The sequence below is a fragment of the Elephantulus edwardii genome, unplaced genomic scaffold (assembly GCF_000299155.1).
Source record: "Elephantulus edwardii isolate Elephantulus edwardi_28Jun2011 unplaced genomic scaffold, EleEdw1.0 scaffold00109, whole genome shotgun sequence".
Classification (NCBI taxonomy): domain Eukaryota; kingdom Metazoa; phylum Chordata; class Mammalia; order Macroscelidea; family Macroscelididae; genus Elephantulus; species Elephantulus edwardii.
The window spans coordinates 10,574,192-10,586,527 of record NW_006399859.1 but is presented as its reverse complement, the minus strand read 5'-3'; the positions used below and the strand labels follow the sequence as shown (position 1 = coordinate 10,586,527).

At 37.0% G+C, this 12,336-nt stretch overlaps 1 protein-coding gene across 2 annotated transcripts in view; it reads left to right on the top strand.

Annotated features, from left to right (window-relative positions):
• PDE3B (phosphodiesterase 3B, cGMP-inhibited) overlaps nucleotides 1–12,336 on the top strand; it is a 165,588-nt gene that overhangs the window by 99,085 nt on the left and 54,167 nt on the right. For both annotated transcript variants that reach the window (XM_006892052.1, XM_006892051.1), the window contains exon 2: nucleotides 12,130–12,180. In XM_006892052.1, coding sequence (XP_006892114.1) covers nucleotides 12,130–12,180 — 51 coding nt within the window. The remainder of the gene's footprint in view (nucleotides 1–12,129; nucleotides 12,181–12,336) is intronic.

The window sequence follows — 12,336 nt, the reverse complement described above, 5'->3', positions numbered from 1 at the left end:
TCTCTAAGGACTAATCCCAAAGTATGTCAGGCAAAGCTTGAAAATCATTGCCTCCAAGGAGCAGCCTGGCTTCACCCTCTCCAGAACGAACTTGTTTGTTCTCCTTGCAGTCCGTGGTATATTCAGCACTCTTCTCCAGCACCACAGCTCAAAGGCATCAATTCTCCTTCTGTCATCACTAGTCATTCTCTAGGGATGCATAGTAAGTAATTGCAAAGACAATGGCCTGTATCAGGCTCACGTTAGTCTAGTATTCATAAACTCTAAACTGAAATTTCATAATTGTAAAATGGAACATGTAATATAAAGCATTCTACAAATATTTATTAAACAGTATGTGCTGGAGTCCCATGTGGTACAAATGGTTAATGAACTTGACTGCTAACTGAGAGATTGGAGGTTTGAGACCAGCAGAGTCACCAGAAAAGGTCTGGTGATCTACTTCCAAAAGATCAGCTGTTGAAAACCCTACTTCTGCTCTGACACACATGGGGTTGTAATGAATTGAACTGGACTTCTCAGCAATGGGTTTGTTATGTGTAGGTACGTTCTAGCACTTCCTGTGTGTGAAAATGGTAAAACCCTCATCTATTATCAGAAAGGCCAGTACTTCAGGCTCACCCAAAGGTACATTGGAAGAAAGATCTGATGATTTCCTTCTGAAAGAAGACAGTCATTAAAAAACTCAATGGTGCACAGTTCTCGGAAACATATGGGGTTGCCACACACCAGAATTAGTGGCATCCATTTGTTATTGTGTATGTTTGTTTAGACAATCACTTAAGGAGCACAGGAGGAACAAATCAGACTGTGTCCTGCCTGAGGCTGAGAGCTTATAACCAGTAAGGGCAGTGATCTCATTCTGGAGACTAAGATGTGCCTGATCCAAGCCATAGTCCTTGCAATTATGTGCCAAACTTAACAATAGTTGTTCCCACTTTAAATTTGATCTTTATAAGCTACTCAAGATCAATAAAAACGTATCTACTAAGTGTTAAATAATAGCTACTATTTATCCACAAAATAGAAATTCAAAATTGCAGAAGCTACTTGAAGCTTGATTCCAGTTTCCTTAGCTACTCTGTTTTACATTATAATTGTAGTCAAGCCAGTATTAAAACTCTCAGATTTTTACTATTTTATACCTGGAAAATAATAGCAAATATAAGGTTTTCTTAAAATATAGTATTAAATTTATATCTTTTGTGTTTTTACTGTTTAAAGTGTTTAGAATTTATATCTCTGTGTATAAAGTGTTGAGAAAAGTAATTTTGCTTATATACAAAACACAAAGTTCAAGATACTGTGGTGATCTCTGGGGAATCAGATTTTTTTTTTAAATGCACAAGAGGTTCCCTGTTTTCATTTTCAAATCAATTGCTATGAGCTAGTATCTTTGCTTAATTTTAAGCACAATTACTATGACAAAAATTATTTACTCAGCTAATGTCTAATTGTGTTCCATAGGCACTGCTGGCAATGTGAGTAATTTCTATTTGGCAATTAGAAATTCCAAATAGAAAATATTAACATTTTCATTTCAAATGTAAAAGTATAGTCTTGTTAGTATATGGTTCTTAAAGTTTCTTCTTGACTAAATATATAGTTTAATTTTTTATCATTTTTCTTTAATATCTATAGCATATCTCTTGAATTTTCTTTAAATTCAGCCCTAAAATAAAGGTGGGTAAGTGCCTCATAATATATGTTAACTTGTCAAAATTTTATTCATTGAAAGTTCTTTTAAGGATAAATATGAAATGTTGTTGTTGTTGTTATGTGCCGTCGAGTTGCCTGCGACTCATAGCGACCCTATGGACAACAGCCCTAAACTCCGCTCTGTCCTGTGCCAATCGCACTGTCTCTGACACTCCCATCCCAATTATCCCAGTCACTGAATCAATCCACCTCATAGAGGGCCTTCCTCTTCTGTGCTGTCCCTCCACCCTCCCAAGCATGATGTCCCTCTCTAAGGACCGGTCTCTCCTCACAACATGTCCAAAGTATGTTAGATGGAGCCTCAGAATCCTTGCCTCCAAGGAGCCACCCGGTTTAACCCTCTCCAGGACAAATCTGTTTGTTTTCCTAGCAGTCCATGGTATTCTCAATACTCTTCTCCGGCACCACAGCTCAAAGGCATCAATTCTCCTTCTATCCTCCTTGGTCATTGTCCAACTCTCTGATGCATAACAGGTGATTGCGAAGACCATGGCATGTATCAGACGCACCTTAGTCTCCAGAGAGACACCACTGCTCTTCAGCACTTTGGAGAGGTCCCTAACAGCAGACTTTCCCATGGCGGATGTAGCTGTTTGGTACAATCAGGGAGTTCATTTTATAATCCCAAATCTATTATGTTGACAGTATGTTTGTTCAAACTGAATGGCCTAATTTTTATATTTTTTATGTTAATTTGCAGTTGCCATGTTCAAAACACCTTATTGTTGATAAAGTATTTCCATTGAGCCCATTCTTCTATATTGACAAATAAGACAATAACTAAGAGTAAGATGAGGGGAATAATTAGTTAGAGGTAAGTTTGATTGGAAATATTAGTGGATTGAATTATAAAAGTCAATCAGAGAGAGAAATTTGTTTGCTTTGGCAGATGGCTTGCCTTACTTAGAGCCTAACAAATAATTCCTTGTTTCATTTAAATATTGTATGTGAATTTGTTTTGTAGTTAAATAAGGTTAGACAATGAGGTTAAAATCCAAGGAAAAGAATTTAATTTCTCTAGTTTCTTCCTCTGTAAAATAAGAGAACTGTAATTGTTGACTCTTCCATTCCCATCATGGATGTCAGATAGATAGATCCTGGCTGGAAGCTGAGAATACCAGAAGGATGTCTATCTTAAGTTTTCTTGATTATGCAAGGCATTTGACTGTGTGGATCCTAACACACGATGGCTAACATTGAGAAGAATAGGAATCCAAGAACATATGTTCATATGAAATCTATGCTTAGACCAAGAAGCTACTAACACTACATGGTTTAAGAAAAGTGTGTGACTTTTGGAAAAGTGCAACCAGAGTGCTTCTTAGAGGCATAAATGGCATAGCTTCATCTCACTTGCTTTTGACTAGTTGTTAGGGGAGACTATTCCATGGAAAAAGACATTATACTTGGAAAGGTGGAAGACCAACAAAAGAGAGGAAGACCCTCAGTGAGATGGATTGATACAGTGACTGTAGCAATAGGCTCAAGTATGTCAGAATGGCGTAGGATAATACAGATCAATTATTCATGGGGAAGATGTGAGTCATGCTCAACTCAGTGGCACATGAGAACAACAAGAATTTCTCTTTTAGGGAGCTCGGATGGCGTAGTGGAAGGAGTTGCACTGCCAACCCAAAGCCATTCAGTTCAAATAGACCAACTGCTCCACAGGAGATATATGGTAGTCTCCTCCTGTCTGATTTACTGCTTCTGAAGACCCATTCAGAGGGTCAGCTATGGGTCAGTTCTGATTGGATGGTACATAACAACAATGGATCTAAGGGGAGTGGGGGAGTAGAGGGGTGAGGATGTACAGGGGATGGGGTTGTAATCATAGGATCACACAATTTGATGTGGAGAGAGGGGTAGGTAAAGGAAATGGAAAGAACTGGTGTGAAAAGCAATGTATATGAACTTTATAAGGTAACCAGTATAAAATAAAAATTTTATTTTTAAAAAATTCTATTTAATTTTTTTTTAAAGCAGCTGGTGGATTTGCACCACGCATCTTTAGGTTGCACCACAGGTGCCATCAGAGCTAATAAATAGTGATAACTATTATACAATGGTGTAACATAAGGCTTAATGCTTAAACTTTGGAAGTAGGTAGAACTGTATTCAAATTCTGCCTCTGCTACTTTCTAGCTACATGACAGGTTGTTCTGTGTTTCTTAGTCTCTGTTTTGCCATATGTATAGTAAGGCTATTAATAATGCTTAGAGATTTCCAGCAAAAATTAAAAGAAACATATGAAATACCTAACTCTGTGCTGCTACACAGCACATTATCTAAGTCACTACAAGCATCCATTTTTTGATTACTAAGAACAGTAAATGAGATTATCCCTCCCCTCTCACATATATTACTAATTCTCCCTGCACCACACCCTTTCTGTCTGCTTGTCAGTTTTTTTCTGATTAGGACCTTTCTTTGTCACACAAGGATCAAGGTTTAGCCCTTCAAACTTAGAAAATTCAGCTTTACTTAGCTAAACTTTTTTGTCATGCGTAATCAAAGCATTAGATTCCCCCTCCCCATTAAGTAGGAAGGCAAAGAAAATTTTTAAAAAATTCAAATACTGATATTTGATCAATTTTATTAACAGATAAAGTTGCAAAATATTTGCAAATAAAGGGTTTTGTAACAGTTAATTCACAGCTGTATCACAGTAACTGTTTTAAGTTCTACATAAGTATGACAGTGCCAAAGGTTTTATTTAAGGGCATATAAGTGTTTTTTGTTTTGGCTGCATAGGGAACAATGAAATAAAACCTCATTGACGTAATTGAGCTTGATAACATCTCCTGGTTGGACTGCTGATGTTTCACTGTGGTTTTGGTGGTTTTGTAGAGCTCTGTAAAGCATGTTAGACTTATAAACATATTCAAACAGAAACTTTCATCAGGATTCAACTTTTTAACCACAAAGAAAACCTGAATTTAAATAAAGGCACAGTTTTGGTTTCCTTTATCACATCAGCTGAATAATTTTTTAAATTGTGTATACCTCATTTGTTATTTAACACAGAAAACATTATTTTTTAAATAGTTTTTTTTAACCAGTATTCACTGTATGTGAAAATACAAAATAAATTCTGATGGAGTGTAAAATAATGGAGCTCCCAAACCAAGTTAAAATTCCAAACTTTGATCAGATGTCATCTTTTTTTTTAATTGTATCATTTTTATGTGTACCGTCAAATCAGATCTGACTGGTACAGGAGGAGATTGCCCCCTCCTTCTCCAGCAGAGCATCTGGTGGATTTGAACCGTGTACCTCTGGGATTGCAGTGCAGCGTCTTGCCACTAGGCCACCAGAGCTCCCTAGATGTCATCTTTTTTTAATAGAAGAGTCATGTTTTTTAAAAAGATAACATTGCCACTATGACCTCATCTTAAAAATCCCTATTCAATATCTAACTTCATAAAAGTTACTTATCTTCTCTTATATTTAAGTATGGGTGATCTACTGCAAAGGATGTCTTTAAAATGTTAAAAAGCAAAGATGTTGCTCCCTTTGAGAATTGAGGTACACCTGACCTAAGGCATATTGTTTAAATCTTTTCAAGTATGTGAAAGTGAGACCATTAATAAAGAAAATCACAGAAAAATCAATGCATTTGAGTTCTGGTGTTGGTACAGATTATTGTCTATACCGTGAGCTGCCAGAAAGACCAACAAATGTGTCTTAGAAGAAGTGGTGCAGTCAAAATGGTCCTTCGAAATGAACAAAGTGAGACTTTGTTACTCACTGATAATACTATCAGGAGGGACCTGTTCCCAGAGAAGGACATCATGCCTACAAGTAGCAGTTGAGTGAAAAAGAGAAAGACTCTCAACACATTGGATCAACACAGTGATTCCAGAGATATTTTCAGACAGCAACGATTGTGAGAATAGTGGTAGAAACAAGCAACATTCCGTTCTGTTGAATGTAGGGGTCACTATGGCTATAGGAAGAAGAATAAGGCTTCAGGATGAGTGGAAGACTCATTAATAGCCTTTGTTATGCAGATAACAACAACCTTGCTTGCTGAAAGTGAAAAGGACCTGAAACACTTGCTGCAGAAAATCAAAGGCTACAGCTGTCAATATGAATTATTTCTCAACATCAGGAAAATGAAAATTCTCACCACTGGGCCAGTAGACATGCATCTGAAAGTTGGCCAGTGAATAAGGAGTAAGGAAGACCAAAGACAGAACAGATGCCTTTCAACTATGATGTTGGAGAAGAAAACCTGAATATCCAATGGACTGCCAGAAGAACAAACCAACCAGGCCTGGAGGAAGTGCAGCCGGAGTGCTGCTGAGAGGGAGGGGCATGAAACGTCATCTCCCTTACTCTGCATGTTGTCAGAAGAGGCCAGTCCGTGGAGAAAGACATCAGGCTGGAAAGGAAGAGGGTCAGAGGAAGAGAGGAAGACCCAGAATAAGATGAATTCATACAAAGACTATAACAATGGATTCTAGCATATCAGATTGTGAGGATGGCACAGGATAGGACAGAGTTTAGATGTATTGTTTACAGAGTTGCTATAGGTCATACTCAACTCAGTGGTACCTAAGAAGAGTGTGGATATTAAACATTAAGAAATTTTGGTTGAAGCATTCATAATCTCTTACACATAATCATGGAGTTTTAAAACATTCCCAAGCATATATAATATATAAAGAGACTTTCGGGGTTTTCACTTGCTAAATTGATGGGCATTATTATTACGTGAGTAAAAGCTTCAGATACTGAGTTTCTTAGAATTTTACTGAAGAAAGTACTTTTAATTTATTTTAATTTTTTTTAATTTTATGTTTTCTTTTTATAGCACTAAAAAGATTCACACACAGAGCTTAAAATTGGGTCCTTTTTCATTTATGCTCCTTCCTTTAACAATGAATCATGCCCAGCCTTTCTGTTTTAGCTGCCAGTTCTTTACTGTTACTGAAACAGTGTATTGAATATGTAGATAGGCAAAATGATAACCAACTAAAGCTGCATTTTCTAATAAAGTGTTAAAGGTAGTAACATCACCCCTGGTATAACAAAGAAGGGCCCTAATCAGAAAAATGGAAAAGCTGTTAGGAGATTCTGTCATTGCTTAGCCATGCTCTTTCTAATTGTGCAGGTAACTGATTCTCTCAGAACTGATGCCAAGAAAATTTTTTTGTCTCTATCATAAATCACAAAATAATCATTAACTAGGGGGAGAGAGAAACCCCAGTCTTTAATTTTAAGAGTTTTTGAGTGACACCCAGAGTAAACATTGTTTGCCATCTTTATGTGTGTTGCTTACCTACCAAGAAGTGATTTGGATTCTGGGCATGATTGTATTTATTTAGTTGTTGTTATGTGCCCTTAGGTTGGAACTGACTCAGAGCCGACCTTCTAACTGGTTTCAGAATTGTAAATCACACAGGAGGAGATTGCCTATCTTTCTCCCATAGACCAACTGAGAGACTTTAACTGCCTTTGGGTTGGCAGCACAACTTCTTAATACTTAGCCACCAGAACCTCCCTGACCAGCAATACAGTAAAATATCTGCTTGTTTGCACATGTAGTAGTAATTACTTTTTATATCCTATGCCTTTACTATTCAGAGATGATGTCCCCGTGTGTCATATAAAGTAAATGCATTTCAGAAAGTGATCTCTGTTCATTGCCAGCATAATGTTTATCATTTGTGGGGATAGTTTTACAAGCCTTAGCGAGTTTTATCTATTTTGGCTTTGAGGAGAACATATTCTTGAATGGTGCCTGCATACGTTTTTATCTATTTTAGGAACAAATATCTTCAGTTACATCAAGAAAGCATTATATGTTTGTTCTAGAAAAGTTCTCCAGACAGTCCCTGGACTGTCCCAGAAAGAAGAGTTCCTAGAAAGATACCATTCATCCCTGTCTTTAAGTCTAATTTGTAGGTAAGTCTCAACAGGTACATATGGTTCAGTGTGCATCAGTTAGTTAAATGTTAAGGAACTCTAGTGATGTAGTTCACAGGGAGTTGTGCTGCTAACCCAAAGGTGTTATATATATATTTGTTGTTGTTGTATACCATTGAGCTGAATCCAACTCAGAGTGACCCTATGTACAACAGCTCTGAACCCTACTCTACCCCGAGCCAATTTCAATACCTCTGACCTACCCCCCCCATTAGTCAATCCATCTGATTGGGGGTAGGGTCTTCATCTCTTGTGCTGTCTTTCTACCCTCCCAAGCATGATGTCCCTCTCTAAGGATTTATCCCTCCTTGTGACATGCCCAAGTATATCAGACAGCCTCCAAATCCTTGCTTCCAGTGAGCAGCCTTGGTTCTAAAGAGCACGCTCTCCAGGACAAACCTATTTTTCTCTTAGCAGTCCATGGTATATTCAATGCTCTTCTCCAGCACCACAACTTAAAGGCTCCAGCTCTCTGATGCATAGCAAGTAATTGCGAAGACCATGGATCAGGTGCACCTGAGTCTTCTGACTGACATCATTGCTCTTTAGTATTCTGGAGAAGTTCCTGAAAGCAGATTTTCCCAATGCAGTCTATCTTTTTATTTCCTGGTTGCTGGTACCAAGAGTGTTGATCGTGAAACCAAGCAAGCTGAAGTTGTTAACAATTTCTTTCTGTTCTCCGTCTGTCGTGTCACCACCAAATTGCCCAGTGGTGCGAATCTTTGTTTTCTTGATGTTGAGTTTCAATCCATATTGAATATAGATGTTACCTATATACATATCTGCACATAAACACTAAGAATTATTCTATACATACTAAATAATCTTAAATAGAAACAGTTATTAAGAACATAATAGTAAAGGTAACCACATATTGTACTGTACTGGAAGAGAATCTGTGTATATGTACTGTAAAACTATAATGATATACAGTTCTATAAAAAGAAAATAGTTTTTAAAGAGGTTTAGATAGGAAAAAGACTGATTAAAGATTAACACACACATTCTGTGGTGTCTTGCATACCAGAAGGGGGCACTTATAAGAAACAGTATAATAAGTTATAATGAATAACGTTAGATGGTGCGTGAGAAGATTATAGATGGCAACTGTTGGGAATAATGGGTCTGCTGTGAGGCTTCATCTGGTGCTGGAGAGTCAGAGGTTTTTTATTCTAGAGAAAGGGAATTTATTTCTGGAGTCAATTTCTTGAAGTAGGCAACCAGGAAGTCTTGTACAGAGCTTCTCTTTTTCTTGTCATCAGTAGGCTTGTAGTAGCTGAAACTCTTGAACCTGTATGGCAAACCTGCTGGACCTCTATGTTAAAACCTCGGCTCCTCTAACTTTGCCACACTTGTTTCAACAAGGCAAAATGCTTCAATTAACTCTTCATAAAAAACATGGGAGGGAGTTTTTCATTTTCTCTTTTCTACTTTAAATATTATTGTCTGCTAGTCTCGTTCTGTAAGGTCTTCTTCACCAATTAGTTCTTTGGCATGAGAGTTGAGCAATTCTATGACATTTTCACTGATAACATCATTGCAGTTGATTGATTACCAGTATCAACCACAGCTTGCCTATGGTATTGACTCCCTGCAGTGATAGGCTTAAGTACAGCAGAGATTGTGATGATGGTGCAGGACCAATAGGCAGCGTCATGATGGATGGAGAGGAGACTGGAACTATCAACAGCTTCATCTTGCTTGGATCCACAATTAACACCCTTGGTACCAGCAGTCAGGAAATAAGGAGACACATTGCATTGGAGAAATCTTAGGTAGGGACCTCTCCAAATTATTGAGGAGTAGTGATGTCAGTTTGAGGACTAAGGTGCATCTGATTCAGGCCCATGGTCTTTCCGATTACTAGCTGTGTATCCGAGACCTGTACAATGAATAAGGATGACAGAAAAAGAATTGACCCCTTTGAGCTGTAGCATTGGAGAAGAGCACTGAACATCCCATTGATGGACAAGAGAATGAACAGGAGTGTCTTAGAAAGGGTGCAGCCAGAGTGCTCTTTGGAGGCAAGAATGATAAGGCTTCACCGCACATACTTTGGACATATGCCAGGAGGTGTTATTCCTTGGAGAAAGACATGATGTTTGTTTGGAAGGGCGGAGGGTTGGCAAAGGAGGGGAAGACCCTCATTCAACCAGGTAGATTGGCACAGTGACTGCTATAATAGGCTCTTGTGTGTCAGGAAGTGTGAGGATGGTTGATGGCACCTGACAACAAAAATGAAACTGTCAACAAATTTTTCATTTTAATAGTGAATCCATTATTTAATAGTATTTATCTTTGATCAGGATAGAGCCTTTCACATGATTCATAATTCTCATTTTAACCTATAAAATTATTCTGACCATTGATCAGTTGTAGCCTGATAGATTTCTAATGGTTGATGGCATTTCACCTCTTTTATGTTGCTTTATTATTTCTTCTTTATCCTCAGTCATCATAATTTACGTGTCTGATGCATCACTAGCAGTTATACCAGATTTATGCTTTGGAAACATCCTAAAAAAATATGGGAGAAAACATTAGTTCAAATACAAACATACACACTTAAAATAGTGCTAAGGCAGTATGATCCAATTAAAAGGTATGCAGAATTTTTCTTCCCTGAACCAGCAAGCTGTTAAAATCTCACGATGTTTTCACAAGTGTCACAACAGTAGTGTGTGTATGTATAATTATGAACCATTTCATTTTGCTCAAAATTTTGAAAGTTGCTATTGCTGGTAGGTAGCACTGACTGACTCATTTCTGATTTATGAGCAACACTATCTACAGCTGGCTGGTCCTGCCCCCTCCTCTTGCAATAATTGTTATATTGGAGTCCATTGTTGCAGCCACTGTGTTAATCCATCTCATTGAGAATCTTCCTCTTTTCTCACTGACTTTCTAATTTACTAACCATGATTTCCCGAGTCTGGTCTCTCCTTATAAACCATCCAATTGCATAACACCCTGCAAACTGTTAAGGTAAATTCTGGCAGTGCTTCTTCCAAAATAGATTTATTTCTGGCTGTCTGTGGGATAGTCAATAATTCTTGTCAAAACTACAGTTCAAAGACATAATTTTCTTTCAGATTTTTCTTTTCTTTTAATCATCCAGTTTTCTTATGCTATGAAGCAATAAAAAAATACCATGACTTGGGGCAGATGCACCTTAGTCCTCAAAGTAACAGCCTTGCTCTTTAGCACTTTAAAGGACTCCTTGGGCAAAAGATTTCTCCAATGTGGTTTCTCATTTGATGTCTTGATGACTCTTTTCCTTGGTGTTAATTTTGAACCTAGGTAAAATTTAAGCCTTGACAACTTCAATATTTTCCTCTGTTTATCATGATATATTTTATTGGTCTAGTAGTAAAGATTTTTGTTTTGGGGATTTGATGTGCAATCTAAAGGAAGACTGTAGTCTTTGGTCTTCTTTAGTAAGTGCTTCAAGTTCCCTTGATTTCTGGCAAGCAACATTGTCAGCTGCATATTTCACCTTATTTTTCATTTTCCCTCCAGTCCTATTAGCTATGCTCATATTGTCTCACTTTTTGGATTATTTATTAGTATAGTAAATGAGAAATCTCTTCTCATATGATTAACAGACTCAGAAAACCCTCTGGAAGGTCCTGTGAATCAGGCTCAACTTGATGACAATGAGAGAGAAGTTTTTAACAAGTGTAGGATGAATGATTTTCATTGTTATGTAATCAGTTCCAAGTCATGACAGTCTCTCCTTCAGGGTTCTGTTAATCTTACAAGAAAACTGCTACCTCCTTCTCCTATGGAGCAGCTGTTGGATTCATACTACCAGCCTTTCAGTTGACAGCTCAGCACGGAAAATATACTGTGCCATCAGGGCTCCTTAAAATCTTGTCTCCTATAGTATAGTGACGATTGGGTGGAAAATCTCTTAGAAATTCAAAGAAGGGCAGGAAAAAAAATTGATCTTGGACTAAGCAGTTGTCATATATTTTCCGTAAAAGAAATATGAAAACAACCATGAATTATCTGCATATCTAAAGGCGACAGACTGATTTTGTAAATCCATTTATTAAACTAACCTTCAGTGTAAGTACTTTATTGGTAAGGAAATAGCACCACCTTTTGGCCCTGTCTTGAGATGGAAAATGATAAATGGGAAAGGAGAGGAAGGGGAAGGGTGTCTGATACGTAATTTTTCTTGCATTTGCAGTGACGTAAGTGATTTTTAATTTATATTTACCTTTTTTATGCTAATAAATACTTTGAAAGCTAAAATAGAATACACTAGTGACTTTTTTTTCGGATTCTTTTTCATTTGTTTTTTCACTAACAGTTTATATAATTAATTAGTCTGTCCAGAGAAAATTTTACTTCCCCTGTTCCTCTTGAATTTTTTAATTGTTTTAAGTCTCTGTGATTTCTCTTGTTGTATTTTGCCTTTTCATATTCTTATTTCTAGTTTTGACTAACTGATTATTTTTTCCCTCCTAGATGATTCTTTGGGATTGGGATTTAAAGCAGTGGTATAAACCTCATTATCAGGTAAATATAAGTAATAACATTAATAGATATCTATAGTGAAACTTTGACAGTTAAACTAATCTTGTATTTGCAAGATTTCTGTGCCATAATATTTTATTTAACTAATTAAAATAGCTAGACCTTTAAGTAGATTTACTTAAAAATAAATTTTAATAA